Source organism: Rhinolophus sinicus, chromosome 15, assembly GCF_057876585.1.
Source record: "Rhinolophus sinicus isolate RSI-liver-muscle chromosome 15, RSI-T2T, whole genome shotgun sequence".
Taxonomy (NCBI): domain Eukaryota; kingdom Metazoa; phylum Chordata; class Mammalia; order Chiroptera; family Rhinolophidae; genus Rhinolophus; species Rhinolophus sinicus.
The window spans coordinates 92911331-92929932 of record NC_142515.1 but is presented as its reverse complement, the minus strand read 5'-3'; the positions used below and the strand labels follow the sequence as shown (position 1 = coordinate 92929932).

General features: G+C 39.9%; 1 protein-coding gene across 1 annotated transcript in view; it reads right to left on the bottom strand.

Annotated features, from left to right (window-relative positions):
• Positions 1–6528: 6528 nt before the first annotated feature.
• The window catches only part of DOCK5 (dedicator of cytokinesis 5), a 189167-nt gene continuing 177093 nt past the window's right edge, over positions 6529–18602 (bottom strand). Inside the window, exons 46-52 of the mRNA XM_019714857.3 lie at positions 17163–17246; positions 16375–16512; positions 14810–14973; positions 10010–10178; positions 9156–9291; positions 8194–8282; positions 6529–7579 (exon numbers count right to left, since the gene is read on the bottom strand). Of these exons, the coding sequence (XP_019570416.3) occupies positions 7475–7579; positions 8194–8282; positions 9156–9291; positions 10010–10178; positions 14810–14973; positions 16375–16512; positions 17163–17246 (885 nt within the window). The 3' untranslated portion in view covers positions 6529–7474. The remainder of the gene's footprint in view (positions 7580–8193; positions 8283–9155; positions 9292–10009; positions 10179–14809; positions 14974–16374; positions 16513–17162; positions 17247–18602) is intronic.

Below are 18602 nucleotides of genomic sequence, written 5' to 3'. Positions count from 1 at the left end.
TCTTTCTCTCAGATCTCTGGTGGGGGAGAGACACTGTAAGCCCAGCAAGGGGAGTCCTCCAAGTGTGTGTACAGGAGTGGACGGGAAGAGAGAGAACACAGTCACCACTATTGCTGCCTACAGGCATCTAGCTCGTGGCTACACCCACAAGGACAACAGTCCCAAAAAAGCTGATTCAGCTCTAGTTTTCTATGGGATTGTAGCTTTCTTTTTGACCATAGCTTACAGGAGTTAGATGGGGCCATGGCCAAGGCTTCCTCCCCAGATTGTCACCCATCCCTTTGAAAGTCAACCGGAACCTGAGAGAGATGGAGGGTCAAGGCCTCACTGGGTTCCTAGTCCGAAGTTTCTTCTGGGTCCACATGGTCCTTCAAAGTTCACCAGAGCGAGTGGTGCACACTGAGTTTGGGGACCAAGGCCTAAACATAACAGTGTTCACCTGCCTGATCTTTTTGGTATTTCTCTTGAGAAATGCTACGGAGTGTACAGTCAGCGGAAGACAGGACTCAGGTGTTGTTATGCCCCCTGATCAGATAACATGGTGACCATTCTCCACAAAGAAGAGTGTCAGATTTGTGCGAGACATATGCATAAATATTTTCATTAACCCTCCTAAAGACCTAAGAAAGTAGGTGTTACTGTTTTCCCTTTGAAATGAGGAAACTGGGAGTTTGAGAGAGTTTCAGAGACCTATCCAGGTGTGTCAGGTATGGTCAGTGCTCCTACCGTGTTTCCCCGAAAATAAGACCTACCCCCAAAATAAGCCCCAGTTAAGATCGTCAGCCAGACGGAAGCATTTCATACATTATGACGATGTTCCAGAAGAAGATGACATGACTGTATTTGAGTAAGTGTAGATTGTTGTACATGAAAAAATAAGACATCCCCTGCAAATACGCCCTAATGTGTCTTTTGGAGCAAAAATTAATGTAAGACCTGGTCTTATTTTCAGGGAAATAGGTATAAGACCCTGTCTTATTTTCGGAGAAACATGGTATATGATGAGCAGCCAATGGAATTGGACTTGGAAGCTCGGTTATTTAATTAGAGACAGGATACTGGGGTTCCTGTGTCAATTAATGTAGAGGTTCCAGACACCATGACTCTAACATTCTCATTTATCCTTATAACTTTCTAGTGACTATGAGACCATTTGGAAAACTATGAGACCATTTGGAAAACTCAAATTTCAGATAACTTGTCTCATGTCACAGCAACAAATTGTGCCTGTATTCACACGGCAAAGATCTAGACCTTTTTTTCCTCTTTTAACCAAAGGGGTGGAACCTTCTTCCTCTGCTCCCCAGCACCATATCTCTAAAAAGGGCAAGACCTATACTAAGGAATTTGAACAGGGGTCAGAAACATTCCAAGGAGAGAAAACCCTCCCTTTTAAATACAAATATTTGCTACCGTACAATGCTAGATTTCCCAAATGTCTCCACTTGAGGAATCTCTACAACGGAATCCAAGAACTTCTTCACTCCAACTTCATAAGATTAGGCAGTCATCAGGACCACACTCTGCTTTATGGACCAAAGGCAAATTGCATGATTTCATTGATCGATACATATCAGGCAGGATGAGAGGCTTCCAGTTGTCAATCACTAATATGTGTGTGTGTGTATATATATATATATATATATATATATATATATATATATATATATATATATATATATATATTTGTTTGTTTTACAAAACCAGTATCATTTACAATCTCTACATTAATTAAAATATTATACAAAGATGGCAATATACTCACTTATTTTATACATCCTGTTTGGGGTCTCAGGTTTCCTTTGCCAAACCTTGTCTTTGGAAAATTTCTTTCAAGCCAGCTGTGGGCCTCCCTGAATGGGATGCAAAGATGCCCATCCTGACGTTGATATTAGAGGCTTGGGATGGCATCCAGTAGTTTGCAATTTATATGAACATGTTAGATATTTGATTCTCAAACACCCAAGTCACTAAGGGGAAGGAGAGTGAAAATGACTTCATTATTAAAATTATAAGCATTTTCCTGAATCTGAAGAACTAACTCATCAATGTGGCTTAAAAAAAAAAGAAAAAAAAGAAAGAAAAAGGCTGTAGCCTTTCGAAATAAAGGGTGGGAAGACATACATGATCCACTTAAGTAGATGATTTCTCAAATATATATGGCTTGAAACGATAAAGTAACAAAAAGAATGGCCTCAAAACAAGCATTTTAGGAGGTTTTAGAAGTTGCAATATCCTAGAGATGATTGGGAAAAAAGTCAAAAATCACTACATAACAGCACTTACATATTTTGACAGAGGAAGGTATTCTACAGTAGTATTTTTCAGTGGGGTCCTAGATCCAAAAAGTTGCCCAGGCTTATTGATTCAAAATCTTGGGGGTCCAAGCCATCTGCATTTTTAAGAAGCATCTGGTGATTCTTAACGCACACAGTGGAGCATTTTTCTCTAAGAAGCAATGATTGCAAATGTTTCAAAGTACTGGAACATTAAAAAAAAAAGATTCTTATGCATAATCCCAGGACTTAAAACAGTGGAGCTATTCTAATTGACTCCAATCCAACCCACCACATGCAGGGAGTTTAAGAAACACACCATGAAGGGATTAGAAAGTACAAATTAGTAGTCGCATAGTAGTCACGGGAATATGAAATACAGTATGGGGAATATAATCGATAATGTTGTATAGATTATGTAGGGTGCCAGCTGGGCACTGGCCTTAACAGAGGGATCACATCATAGATTCTGTAGATGCCTGACCACTGCTGTACACCTGAAGCTGATGTAAAATAATATATATTATATATATATAAATATATATAATATATATTATATCTTATATTAATATAAATATTTATAATATATATATTAATATATAATATATATATCCACGGGTTATAAAGTACAGCATAGGGAATAGAGTCAATGGTATTGTAACAGCTACATATGATGTCAGAGGGGTAGTAGGTTGGGGTGGTTATCACTTTATAAGGGGGGTAAATGTCTAGTTATTACGTTGTTTTGTACATCTGTGAATGAATGAAGAAATAGAACCTATTGCAGCAAATGACTTATTATCAGAAAACCAGTTAGCTCAGATGCGAAAGGGATGGATAGAGAGATGGGGGCAGAGGAAGAACCAAATAATTTGCAGGTTTTATTGCTTGTAGGCAAAGATGACTGTATGACCCCACGGTACAAGTTTAAATGAACAGGACCTGTAATGAAAGGAGGCCAGAAGGCACTCTCAGTGTGATGTGTCATGAAGCAGCTATCAATAAGAAAAAATTCAGGAATTATTCCATGTCATTAATATACAGGTAATAATACACTAAACACACAATAAACTTTAAAATACATTGCCATTTTTAATTTAAAAAATAAATAACAGCAAATCTGAACAAAATTTTTCTACTTCAATGCATATCTTCCTAACTGCCCGTGTTGGAAACCCAAATAGTTCACAAAATCATGGTAATAGAGCTTTTGACAAAGTTTGGATGAACAACTCCCCAAATATGACTAATAGATGAATTTGGGCAGCATATACTGGAGACCAGCTATGGCTGGATTATAAGAATCAGCCTGAAATCATCCACCTGAAGGGAAAATTATCTTTTTCCTTTGCAGATTAGAACTGATGGTTCCACTCTCAACCTACCCAAAGAGGAACTTACCTTTTCCAAACTTAATTTTAAAAAATCCCACTTGGTCATGGTGCATTAACCTAAAATCCTATAGAAACTTAAGTTTCCTTCTGAGTCTTTCATTCAGCCTGGCTCCATGACTTTCAGAATCCTTTCAGCCGTAGCTTTCATTCATATTCATATATATATATATATATATATATATATATATATATATATATATATATATATAATTTTTTTTTTTTTTTACATAAGGAAATTGAGGTCCAGGGACTAACTACAAATTCACTTGCCAAAAGGTACACTGTATTGTTTTGTGTTGATGGCAGGGCTTTCCTCCCCTTTTCATTATATCTGAGAAGTAAGAGGAAGGAAGCAACAAATTTGAAGGGCTTCTAAATACCTTTTACAAAATGACAGTATGAACACGAGGGAACCTTCTGAGGTGCTGGAAGTCATCTATGTCTGGATCTGAGAAGGGATGACATGAGTGTACACCAATGTAAAATTTCATCCATCTGTACATCTAAGATTTATACACTTGTATGAAAGTTACATCTCAATTTTACAGTAAGAAATTACCCATGCTCTGGGGGGTGACTAGAGGGGAAGACTCTTGCAGCTCGAAAGAGTTAACCAAGGTAGATTGTTATCTCAAATCCTGCTTTAGCTCTTGTTTTGTCTTAGGGGTTTGCAGTTTTTAAGGGTCTCCCCAGTAGGAGAAAATGACTGACATTCTGGAATTAAGGTGTGAAGGTGGAGGGGGAGGCTACCCATGGCCCTGTCACCTTATTTATTTAGGATTTCACTCTCCCCTACTCCCACTCACTTTCCCATCCCGCAGTACACCACAGTCTGCATACTGGCTGTTCCCACTGACCACACTGAGCTGCCACATTCCGAAGGTCTAGTACAGCATTGGGCATTTAGTAAGAGCCTAATATATGTTGAATGAAACAACTCTTGGAAAAAAAAAAAAATCTCAAAGCAAGGTGAATCACCAGGACAGAGAAAGAAGGGGTTTAAAAATATGTTCCAAACCAATATTCACAAAGGTTGTAACAATTTGGGGGCTAATTTCAGCGTCTTTCAATACTCTAGAGTTCTTCTCAAGGAACATAAAGGCCAGTTCTTTCTCTTTTTATTCCCTGCCTCACATCTCTCCTTTTAATCATGAGGCATTTCTTTGCAGTCTCCCTCTGTGACTTCAGGACACACAATATCCGTGACGTTTTGTCAAATATGGCTCTTTCCTACCCAATGGCTTCTCAAGGAGATGAACCTTCCAACGTCCCCTGTAATCTAGTATTCACAACGTTACCTGGAGTCCTGTGTTCAGAAAGGACAGACCTGGTATTTCCATTAATGTGGAGAGGAAATCATATGAAAAAGTGTATTTAAAAAGAGAAGGTACCAGACATGGGTGTGTCAGGCTTCCCCAGCCTCTGATCAAAGACCAGACTGCAGAACTAGCTTCCACTGCTCTGAAGGGACATTATCTGAGGTTTGGTTTCTTTCATGACCCAGCTTATAGCTTTCGACTTTAATGGCAGCCCGATAAGTGGGTGAAGCATCGGCATCTCCTCCAGCCAGTCTGCGGAGCAACTTCTCACAAGTGGCCCCAGGTTCTGTGTAAGCCCTGCACAGCCTTCCTGTTCCTTTTCTTTGTTCTCTTCCTTCATTCTCTTGAGTTGTCTCCGCTTAAAATCCTCTTCAGTTCTTATTAACACTGTGTCTCTAGTCATAAATAATTATGTAAAAGGCTCTAAAAGATGTCATCTTTTGGAGAGGGACTGTATGTACACAACTAAATGACATGCACATTTAAATTATCTTTAAAAAAGAAGGAAGAGCAATAATGCTCCTAACAGTTCAGATGTTACTCTGGTCGAGCAGAGAAAAGAAAGGACTATTTGGTGAGTACCGACTACTTTACATATATGATCTCACTTGAAGCGCCCAACAACCTGGGTGGTAGGGATGATGGCCATTTTGAAAGGTAAAGAAACGAAAGCTCAGAAAATTTCGAATCATTTGCAAGAGTTTACAAAGTTAATAGATGACATAGCTGGGATGATCTGAAACCAAATGGATCTGAACCTCCCAAAGCCCAGGAGGTTCTTTCCATGATACCACATTGCACGTTCTCCTGGTTGGGGTGAAGACTAAACTTTTCCTCACCACTTTTAAATATGCATACTCATTTCTTGAGGAACATAGGACCCACCTCAGAGGTTTTACTTCCCTGACCCTGTGATGAATTAATATGTCTCTCCTAAAAGAGGGGTGGTCAGACAGGCACACACACAGAGAGGCAGGCAAGCAAACCCAAATTCCGAGGTGAAATATCTCTCTCTCTCTCTCTCTCTCTCTCTCTCTCTCTCTCTCTCTCTCTCTCTCTCTGCCTCGGAGGAAAGGGAATGGGCCATGCTGTGGAAGAGGCTCTGGTGAGCCCCTGACATGTTGACCAGGGGGATCCCCGTCAAAAAGGTGTCTACTTGCCATAACCCCCTAAGTGATATAAAAATATCTAGGCCATTTCCAGTTTTCCAACTAAGGGTAGGAATCAAAGAGTTTGTCAGGGTTGTCTTTTAGATCTAAGCATCATCTGGGAACAGCAAGCTGGGTTTATTAGTAAGAACCTGTAGTAGGATTTTCTGTGTTAACCTCAATTTCCTTATCTACAAAACGAGGAGGTCGTTTGTATGACTTTTAAGGCCCTTCCGTCTCAAAACGTCTGTAACCTGGTGTGGCTGTTTACGTGTGTGTAGGTTATGTTTGATCAGCTCAGTCACCGCCATTTTTTCTTCTGAAAGGAGTACTGATATTAGTACCATAAACACGTAATCAAATTAAATCCCAAATCAAGAGGAATAAATAATCAAAGGGAAATATTGCACTGTATTCTCCAGGGTAAAATCAGGATGTAGACAGGGGCTGCTGCACCATCCAAATGGGGTCTGGAAGAGAAGCTGTTGAACTTGGGCTTCTAAGTCCCTTATATCCAGTGATTTGAGCTCAGAGGAGGTAACAGGACAAGACACTGTGTGTGCAAAACAGAGAGCCTCAAAGGAGTCCACAGTAGGAAGGACTGACTGCTGTGTAGTGAGGACCGTTAGTCGGAGTGTAGGGACTCCCAGAAGGGGCAGGGACAGCTTCCCCATGCCACAAGTGGGTGCAAGTGGGGGGATGCAGGAGCTCAGGGGTCATTGGAGTCCATGGTTTTCAATAATGACAGCCATTCATCCTTGAAAGTAGCCAATCTTCATTAGAAAGATGTTCTTTTCCTCAAAAGAGACACAGTAGACATTAGAAAGTTATGATTATTTCTGCTACCAAAGTACTTGACATCGGTCTCTCCCAATGTGTTATACAGGACAGCATGTGTCCACATGAGGAAACTATGCCTCAAGCACAGCTTTTCAGAAGCAAAGCAAGACATCGGTCTAAAGAGTGGGTTCCTGGGGTTGCTCCACAACCACCACCACAGAAGACTTATCCAGGCTTTCGAAGGCCTGGGGAACTCTGCGCTGGAGGCGGCAATTTAATAACGGCAAAGGAGCTCTCTCCTTTGGTAAATGCACAGGACATAGCCAATTCTGATGTTCTATGTGGACTGAAGATGTCGCATGGCCTCAGGCGCCGATCAAATAGAAGCTTTCGAAAGGACAAAAGCAGTTTTGAGTGGGTGACCCTCATCCCAGAGGGTCAGGAAAGCAGTCAGCAGTGGGGCCTGCTGCAATGAGGACACTGCCTCCTGGAGGCCAGTTCTCAGGCATCCGCTAGGTGTCCACGGTGCTTTGAGGTTCAGAGGGAGAACAAAATTCTTATTGGGATCCAGGCTCAGAAGAAAGGACGCCAGATTTCCGAACTTTGGGAGGTGGTGGGGGTGGGACTTTGGCTTCTCTTCGCACAGGTAGCGGGGGAGCGATCTGAGGGAGAGACACATGAAAGGAGAAATGAGTCTTATCTTTCTTCCCTATTCTGCCTTCTCCTCCTCATTTCCGACATCCTGCTTTAGCTTCTAACTGATCTGAGTTTGTCCAGCCTTGGCCAGGTGAAAAGGGGAATGAGACGGATGTATCCTCTCTTGTGCGCCTTGAGTTAATCTGATATACACCAACACTGCTCAATCCCCAACACTTGGGTCCTTGGCGCACATAAAGTAGGCATTCAGTAAATTATTTGTTGAATGAGTGAAGGAAACCCCTCAGAGGCTATTCCAGAATAGTCGTCACTCACTCAGAAGAAGTAAACACTTCAAATGTAAACCAGAACTCGCTTCTTATTTCACCCACGTGTTCCCAGGGTGAGGCACAGAGAAAAGCTCGACCTTCAACCTGATGAAAAGGCCTACTTGCAGATTGTTCCTTCCCATTAAAAAACTGCCCTTTTATGGTTTTATGGTTTTTAGGAATAAACCAAGAATCACATAGAGTGACAAATCTACAGAAAAAGCTGCCTACTAAAAAGCTTGGAAAATCCAAAGCTTCATTCCCATGAGTGGTGTTCTCTGGCCCCAGGGTGTCCGCCGTGGTTCCCCTACCTCTGCGGAGTTCCTCTGGCTGCTTTTGGGGGGAGGGGGCGGTGGCAGAGTAGCACTCATCAGCCCATCTGTCTGCAAAGATGGGGAACCTAGAAATGATACAAAGTGGATGAATCCAGAGAGAAGAATGCATCAAAGCATCTCAAGGAACTTCTGCTTGCCATGGTAACACCTGAACCAACCTGGGCAATCAAATTGCTGAGCTCAGACTCTACGGTTTCTGTGGACAGAATGAGAAAACCCTTCTTATCCCTTGCAACAAATGTAGCACCCTTCACTCACCAGAAGGCTTCACAAGAATTTCTGAAGTAAAAATTCCATTTCTGTTCAGGGTTTTTACTATGAAGCTGAAGGTGAGAACATTTTCTAGGACTTAGGGTATTTATTCTCTGATGTATCCCAAATGCTTAGGAAAAAATGTCGGTCATAGAGTAGATGGACAATAAATATTGGTTAAATTTAACTGAATCGTCTTAGTGTTATCATTTAAAGGGTGCAATATCCACTTCCTCTAGGAAAACTTGCCTGATTGTCTCTAACACTTGGTTGACTATTGTCTCCCATTGGGAAGGATGATTTCGTCCTCCAGTATTCTTTTGTACCAAGGGTACCTTGTGATGCTTCTTCCCCAAGCCTGACTGTAAGTAGTTTACAGAGTGGGTCTACGTCTTGTCCTTATTTTAGACTCCTCGCTATATAAGGTACAGGGCTATCTGCTCAATAGTTCATAAGGTACTTGCATTCTATCTGGTCCTCATACAGATCTACCTCATTTATCCTGTCATAATTGGAAACGGGGGAGGGAGAGCCTTTGGATCAGTATGAAGAAAAGTTTAATGAGTCTTGGCAAACCTGAGGAGTCCTTGCCAAACTCTAGTCTTAACTGTATGATACTCACTACCACTGAATTGAACTTAACATACTCCATTCCTTAGAAGGGATTTATATACAGTAAAACTTACTTAGGGTCCTGGTAGCTTTAGGCGTGAGTGGAGGTGGGCTCAAGGGTGTTGATGGAGGAGGTGAAGAACCCTGAAACGGTGTCAGCTGATTGTCGATCTGGAGACTCTTTGGCCTTTGTCCTTTTCTGGTTGGGCTCTAGTATGGGGGTAGGGGAAACACAGAAAAACGTTCTTATGGTGAGGAAGGCTGAGCTCATCAATGCTCCGAACAAACTTGTCTGCTGAGCAGAAACTTGTCAAAGGGCATAATTCCAGGAGCCATTTTTAAGCTTACCATATTATCATGTGGTGGGCACCCTTGCAAAGATACTAAAAGGCAATCCCTGAACCATAGATTATTTTCTGGAGGGCTGCGGACTTGATTTTGACCACAGCTGGATTGTGTCATTTAGCTTGGAAATGAGTCACCCTGATTCTCAGGGAAAGCTGGTCTTGCCACACTTAACAACTTGATGTGGCTATGGAACAAAAAAGTACCTTTCATTTTTTTAGGTTAAAAGGAGAGAAATGACAATATTTGGAGTGACTCATGGAACATGGTGGTGAGAACCACAACTCTAAGTGTCAACCCACATTGTTTACATTGTGGGTACAAGATCTTGTGCCATTATTGATTTAGAGACTCAGGTTCTCTGTACGTGCTTTTCTTAGTACAGTCTGAGATCCGACACTACCACAGGCTGCTGGTCCTGAGAAAGCCACGGGCAGGCTTCTATCTAGTGACTCAGAGCTGGGAAGTGAATGGTGGTATGCCTGGCTACAGGGAATGCACTGGAAAACCTCTGGTGATTTTGTTATTTCTCTCTCTCTCTCTCTCTCTCTCTCTCTCTCTCTCTCTCTCTTTCTTTCTTTACCATCAGATCCGGTTCTGGTGCTTTCTCTGCAATGACCTGGGACTTGCTCAGGTTCCATTCTTTTCTCTTGAACTTGCTGATCCGGTTCTCACTGTCCTCTTTGAGGGACAGATCTTCAACCCTGGCACCTGACGAGGCCCTGCGCTCCAGAAGTGGCTCCAGGATTGACCTATCAGTCAAGAACACAGACAAATGACAAAACACTGACAGTCAAACTTGACTCCATAAAGACCAGGGGAGATGACTCTTCAACCTAATCTTGACCTCACTTCCCTCTCAGGTTCTAAATCTGAATGTCTAGCTGCCAACTGAACATCTCATGCATGTACAGAAATAAGACCATTCCAAGTATGGGAAAAAATATTAGTGAATATCTTATCCTAGGAAGAGAGGGTCTTATTAAACATACATGCAAAGACAGAACTCATACAGTAAAAGATGAATAGGCCCCTTTATGCCGGGGATAACAAATAGCACATGCTTTGGAGCCAGACAGCCATGTTCAAATCCTACCTAAACGTACTTGTTGGGTGACTTTGGGCAGATAACCTTGTCATACCTCAGTTTCCTTATCTGTAAAATGGGGATAATAATAGTACCAGCCTTGTACGGTTACAACAAAATATAATATGCCTATATAATACGCCTATCATATAACAGTACTCCTTGAATGTTTCTTAATTACAAAAGATTTTCAAGCACAGTAGTAAAAGTTGACTCAAGAATCATGATTAGATGCTCTGTATAGAGAGGAAGGGTTTAATGCAAAACAGGAGAATCTCAAAATTTCTCCCCATAAATTATTTATTACTCACAAAGGGAAGAATAGAAACTATGCAGAAAAGAAGATGGACAAAACCTTAACCACATGATCAGTTAATCTCACCAATAAGAGACAAATGGACATAATGTGCTTCTGAATATGATACTGCAAAAGAACACAACATCACACAAAAAATGTATAACCTGAATCCTAAGCATGAAGAAACTTCAGACAAACCCAAATGAAGGGAAATTCCATAAAATAATTATATTTCCATATTATAGAAATTCCATAAAAATAAAAAATGTCAATATTATGAAAGACAAGGAAAGGCTAAGAAAACTATTTCAGAATAAAGAACAAAGAAACATGGCTAAATACAATATGTGATTTTGATTGGATCGTGTACCAAAAATTGCTATACAAGACATTATTGGGACAACTGACAAAACTGGAATATGGGTTGTAGCTTAAAGTATTGTGTCAATGTTAAATTTCCTGAATTTATAGGCTATACTGTAGTAGGTGGTGATATAAGACAATCTGCCTGTTCTTATAGCATGATGTATGCTACCTACTCTCAAGTGGTACAGTGAGGTAAGGAGTGGGGGAGAGACAGAGAGAGAGAGAAAGGAAACAAATATGACAAAATTTAAAAAAAAAAAAAGGTTTTAAAAATATGTATCTTTATGATGGGCTTTGCTTACAGCTTCTAAATGGGTATTTAATAAGCCCCGGTTTGATTAAAAATTGGTAGGTTTTGCTCCATACAAATAAAACGTTTGGCGGGATGGCTAGGCAGAGCACAGACAGAGGAGACATTTAGGAGAGTGAAATTATTCTACAATGAATACATATCATCATAGATTTATCAAAATTCAGAATGTGCAACACTTAGGAGTGACCCTAATGTAAACTACGGACTCTGGGTGATAATGATGTGTCAACATGGGCTCACACTAATTATAACAAATGCCCCACTCTGCTCAGGATGATGATATGTGGGGCAGGGGTATATGGGAAATCTCTGTACTCTCATTAATTTTGCTGTGAACCTAAAACTGCTGTAAAAAATAAAGCCTATAAAAATGCCCAAAATCGTGGGTATGAACAAGACAATATGAAAACACCTATCAGCTCTTAGTATTTAAAAATTTAAAGCGTCTGTTCAGCAGAAAGCTTCATGAATAAACTAAAACTATTTGCTGTACATATTTTAGATGGCAAATATCTTTACTATATGAGAACTTTACAAATCAAAAAGAAAAATATGAGTACCTCCATTTTTTAAACTTGTCAAAGGATATAAACAGATGTTCCATGAAAAAATAAGTCCAAACAATTTTTAAAAATTTAGTGTCACTAGTTATTAAATACAGAAATCTTTAAGTGAGATATTTGGAAGGGAAAACGGGGCAAAGACATTTTTACATTATAGAAAATTTCAAACATACAAAAAAGTGGAGAGAATATAATAAACTCCTATACAAACATTACTTGGCATCAACAATGATCAACTCATGGCCAACCTTGTTTCTTATATATAGCAGTCACATTCTCACCCCCCAGTGGATCAGTTAGAAGCGATTCCTAGATGTCCTATCATCTCATCTATAAATATTTCAGTGCATATCTCTATAAGACAATAACTCATCTTCATAACATAACTACAGTTCCATCATCATTCCTAAAAAATGAGTAATTCTTTAATTTCATCAAACATCCAATCAATGTTCACATTTCCTGATTGTCTCATAATTTTTTTCTTGTAAGTGGCTTGTTTGAATCAGGATCCAAACAAGATTCACTCAGTGTATTCGGTTGACACGCTTCTGAAGTCATTTTAAGCCTTTTAATGCTCTAAATCCCCTTTGCTACAAAATATTCTCGCCTTCTTCTGTGAAGATATAGGATGAAAATATTCTAAGGAAGTCAGTTTAAGGAACCACTGGAGTCACAGTGGGAAATGCTTCTAGACGACAGCTTCTTTTTCTTATTTCCAATTATTCTCTCCTTTTCTGAATCACCTTTTCTCACATTTAAAAAAGAGATTGTATGTCTGAATTTTCAATATTTTGGCTTTTTCCAATTGTTAGTATATTTAATGGGAAGCCACTCACTATAATTTATCTTAAATCTGTACTAACTTAAAAAATACATCATAGAACTAAATTCTAAAAAAAGGCCCTAATTATCCTTAAAACCAACCAAGCCAAATCAAACAAGAAAATAAATCACCTCAATGAGTAATTGGTCACAGAAATAAACAACAACAAAAAAACCACTCAAGACTCTACTGGACCAATTCTTACTTTACTTGAGAGACTGAGAATGAAGAGCAATAACTGTGTCACAAGATTGACAGTCAAAGATGTTTCACTAGGGCTTAATAATGAACCATACTAAACCATTACATAACTATAGTGTGATCCCACAGTGTCTGTGATATTTTTTTTTCTTATAATGACAACTTCAATGACTTTCCTGAAATAGTAAAGATTAAGAAAAAAATTTGGTTTGGAGCCCCTGCTTTGCTGGTGCTGTAAGCAGGTACTCATTTGGCCTGATGCGTAATTCCTCACGGCTCCCCTTAACACAATGCACTGTTTCATAAAGTAATTCTCTTTGTGTTTTAGCCTCCCATTTGCCAGACAGGATGGATACATTCTACTTCCTGCCGACAATGAATTGACCCTTTGTAGAGGGCATGCCCTATCATCATCATGAAAGTTTTAATGAATATTGTGACAAAACACTGGTAATAGGAGAGTCAGGATCATCGGGTGTGAATGAGGTTGAGCTTCTTTAAAGAAACATCCTGATCAAATGTTAGAAAATATTATCAAAGACTTCTTCTTACTTACTGGGGAAATCTGGGCAAGAGCAGTAACCTCCCTTGCCTGGGGTTATGACATAAAGAGACCCCATTCACCTGCTGTCTGTTTACTGCTTTACTGTATCAGCAATTACGGTGTCTAACTTTCAACAGCTACTTCAAAACTTTTCTTTTTTGACTGGGACAGAGTTTATTTAAGAAAGTAGTTACTGAACAGAACAGAAATTCTAGGCTTTCCATAAAGGTATCTCTGTATGACATGAAAAAAACATAGAAGAGAAAAAAATAAACAAACAAATCAGGTATTATTTCATATTTAAGAATTGAAAAGATTTAAAAATGGTACAGATATTTAATATGGGTGAATATGTGATGAAAATTATATAACAACTCATATATTTCATATGGCATTGCATGTTGGCATTTGATACATCATGAATTGCAAAAAATCTCATCTTCTCACTAAGTAATATATATTTCTGGAAATGCATCTTACACTTGCTCTTCACCAAAAGGCTAAGAAGTAATCTGAGAATGCATCCTAAATAATCAAAGCTATATGTCCATGTACACATATGTTTAATACAATTCTTAATAATAAAAATGCATTTAAATTGTTAGTAAAATTTAATTTAATTTTTATTATTAAGAATTGTAGTAAACATATGTGTACATGACAATTGTCACCCCAATAAATTAAAAAAAAAAGCATTTAAATTGATACAAGCTAAATGTTTGTATTAAATTCAAAATAAACTTTTATGATTATTTGTTTAGAAATAACAATATAGCTTAAATAAATAGGGAGTACAGTCAATGGTATTGTAATAGCTATGTACGGTATCAGAGGGACAGTAGACTTGTTGGGTTATCACTTTGTGAGGGGTGTGAATGTCTAATCATTGTTCTTTTGTACACCTGAAACTAACAAAAAATAAAAATAAATAAATCAGAATGTGATCAAGTGAGTGATAGGATATGATAGGATTATGGATGATTTTTCTTTGCATTTTTCATAACTTATCATTATGTGAATGACATTCCTCATGAGAGAGACAATGAGAATAACCCATGAACTCTGAATTATTTCTCTTATGAGGATGATGTATCTACACTGACCAAGTCTCACTTTGGTGACCAAAGGCAAACATTACTAAGGAGTTACCCTACCCGTCATGACAATTACAGATCAAACCCTTACCCATCAGATCCTGGTCTGGAAGGGGCATTATCAGATGAGTTAGAAGAGGAAGAAATCACAGATGTCACCGAGGTGATGGACAATCTCCGCAGCGTAGATGACATGATGTAGGGTAACACAATGGACCCCGTGCGGCTTTGCTTCCTCTCGGTCAAGTTGGATGGCTGCAGAACACAAGACCGCTCATGGTTAGCTGGCCTGGGATTCAGCCCATAAGAACGGGTGCAGACCCCCTGTTCATTTGTGGCTCATGCCCATTTGCATTGGCTGGCACCCCATTCTGATTGGTTGGTGCCTGTGCTGCCTCAGTTGCAATTACTGCAAATACTTATATTCTTAGCAATAGACACAACTTAGGTTAAACCTACCTTGCTTCTAAGACTAAAGAAAAATTCACCACAATTTGCTGCCAGCCACATGAGGGAGGAAAAAACCAAGATATTCATTACACACCAATAAAATAGCAAAGCTCTATTGCTTCTTCAGCTTAGCTTCTTTCAGGCATTTAAAAAATGGAACACTGGCTGAATAGAAAAGTTTCAGCTTGAAGCTATAGACATGACACTCAACCTGGTGAATCTTAGGAAGTAAAGTAACATTGATCTACTTTCATGAGCAGTATCTCCAACAGAATTGATTATCCCGATATGCCACCATATCAAATTTACATGCTAATGTTGACCTAGGTCTAATAAAAAGTAAACTCATGAGGTGAAAGTCTGCCATTTAGGAACTTGTGTAAAAGACAAATGTTCCTATAAGAAAACTCGTAACTGGCTGTAGGTTAAGAGGTAAATTCCTAGGAATGCATGACTGAACACTTGGATGACTGAAAGAGTTGATTAAAAAGATACTCTGGGGAAAAATGTAGTGGAGATGGAGGTATGTGAATAGGGGAGAGGAGGAAATGAAAAGAAATTCAGAGTATTGATATGAGGAAAGAGAATTTGAAATTCCTGGGTTCCAAGAATAAAGAGAGCAGGGTGAACCCATTTTAAAAAGAGCAGATAAATAAATCTGAAACCAAGCATCCAATGAACCGTTGCAGAGAAAAGGTTAGCACATGCACCCCTCTACCCAACTTCTTAGGAGTAAAAGAGAAAATTAGCTGTGAGAAATGTGTTAGAACTCTCAAAAATTATGAAATCAGCTACATGCATTATAAAATGTACTTCGCAATTCTTTCTCCCCTTCAAAGGTGTGAAAAGTGTAAGCTTTTCATCAAAATAAAAAAGTTGGTGCGGGCCCTGGGCCAGCAGTGGCACCAGCATCTGGGAGCATGTCAGAAATGCAAATTCTCGGGCCCTGCCCCAGACCCATTGAATCAGAAACCCTGGGGCCGTGACCCAGCCTTCTAGGTAGTTCTGGGGGTCATTCGAGTTAGAGAATCCTCATCCAGCACAAGGACGGTTGAAGGTCATCAAAGGCAGACAATGACTTCTCTGACTTGCCCCAAGCATTTTCATGCCAAAGCTATGCTATTTTGACTCGTTTGGCATCTGGTCAATATCATAAAAGGTAGCAGAGACTAGAAAAAGCTTACAGGCTATTAAGACAACGCCTACCAGTGTTATAACCCCGTAGAGCTTTTCCACTTTCTCCTTGAGTTCCTGGAAGCAAGAGGACAACCGGTTGTGCAATGGCTTAAGCTGCTCCGTCAGCTTCTCCCCATGGATGCGGATCCCCTCTGTCAGCAGAGGCATCTGGAAAAAAGAACATGGGAAGAACGAGATATAGTTTAAGAAGACGGGTAATTCAAATTTGCAGGTTGGGGAAGGATGGGTGGTGCTGACGTGCAGGTAAACAGGCAGACACAGCACGTGTCAAATGAGAAAGCTACTTGTCAGCGTAGGGCTTGGGAGCTGGAACCCTTGGGTCAACGATGCAGAGAAATACATACACCTAGGACATAAACAGGCCTTAAATTGGGAAGAGCTGTTGGAGGAGGCAAACCCACCGGAGTCTGGGGGCATTTCTGTGGGTGAGTGACTGATATGTTTAAGCCTGAACTGCATGGCTGTATTTTGTCCCACTGTTCACTGAACTATTGAGAGAGAGAAACTAGTGAGGTCAACATCTCTCAGGTGAAACATGGGCCCGGGACTTGACTCTTCCCTCTAAGAAGGCCTCTCTCATCACTGTGCAGTCTAATGGAATGCGATTCCTAGGTTGCTTTGCCAAACAAACACACAGATAGGCTGTGATTTCAAGGGTTAAAAAAAAGAAAGAAAAGTAACCCTAACAATGGGCTTGTAGATTTAAGGCACAGAGAATATCCTGGACCCACGCACTGTGGCTGCCTGTGCAGTGTAGTGTGGCAGCTGTCGGGGTACACAGCTTGCGAGAAGCATACCTGTAATGCTATCAGTCGCTTTAGCAGCTCAATCTTCTCCTGGTCTTCAGGATGTTCCTGCAAGTACTTTTCTGTAAAAAAAGCCTAAAAGCAGAGCATATTAATTAGAACATATACTTGTCTGTGCATTTGATCCTAAAGAAGGGGAGGGAAGACTGGGATGGTGAAAAATGTCTTCTGTTCTAGCTGATAAACCAGTAACAACTAAGGAAATATTCAATCCTTTCCTGGGATAGCCCTTATACTGTAGCGAATAATTCAAGGTATGTCCAATTTTGTGGTCTTTCTGGAATCATGAAGTTCCAAGCAAGAGTATATTGTATATTCTCAATAATCTCTCTCTCTCTCTCTCTCTCTCTCTCTCACACACACACACAATACTCATCAGCAGAGCAGAATATCATTCATTAAAATAACTTCCCCAAAGAACTAACAAAAGACCAAATGACAATATCTAAAAGATACTCATTAGATTAAGTATATTGATATTATAAAGGAAAGAGCAAAAATTTAATAGTTGGTGATGGGGCTGATAGTTTTTCAGCTCTACCACGTGACACGGGCTGTATCACAATTTTTGTCCATATTAAGTGAAGATTAATATCTGCACTTTCTTACTAATCACCCATGCAAAAGGTCATTTTGAAGACAACTTGAGATACAGATGTGAAAATGTTTTGAAAATATGAAATGCAGGTTGCATTCTATAGAATGTCAGGATGGTCGCCATAGCTGAGGCCCTATAATAGGGAAAGAACACCCAAACTCACATTATAAATATAGGTGTCACGTAGGAGGTCATTTTAAAAGTCAGGATTCATTAGGAGAGAAAACAGAAGTCTGGCACAAACATTTCCAATTGGAGTTCACAATGGGAGTTATGTATTTTCTCCCTGTATCTTAACCTTCATTTCTGAGAGTGCTTCAAGGACCAGTCTTCAAAGCTCCCCCTCTCTCTTCTGCTCCACTACTAGGAAAGCCACCCCATTATATGAAAGCCAAGAGTTCCTGAAACTACAGGATGTAACAACAGTTATAAAAGTGATTGGGCCATTTTGTGTGAACAGAATACGTGCAAACCCTGCCTTGTGGTAAGACATTACAGTTGAACTGTATCATCTCCTGCCCCCTGTAAATTCACGTGTTGGAAGTCCTAAGTTCCAGCACCTCAGGATGGGACCTTAGCAGGAAATAGGGCTGGTGCAGATGTAATTAATTAAGATGCGGTCACACGGAAGTAGGATGGACCCCTAATCCAATCTCATCGGTGTCCTTATAAAAATGGGATCGATCTGTGGAGACAGACACATGCACACAGAGAGAACACCATGTGAAGAGACACAAGAAGACAGTCATCTACAAGGCAAGGAAGGCCAGAGATGGCCAGCAACCCACCCAAAGTGAGGAGCGAGGCAGGGGGCAGATCCTTCCTCACAGTCC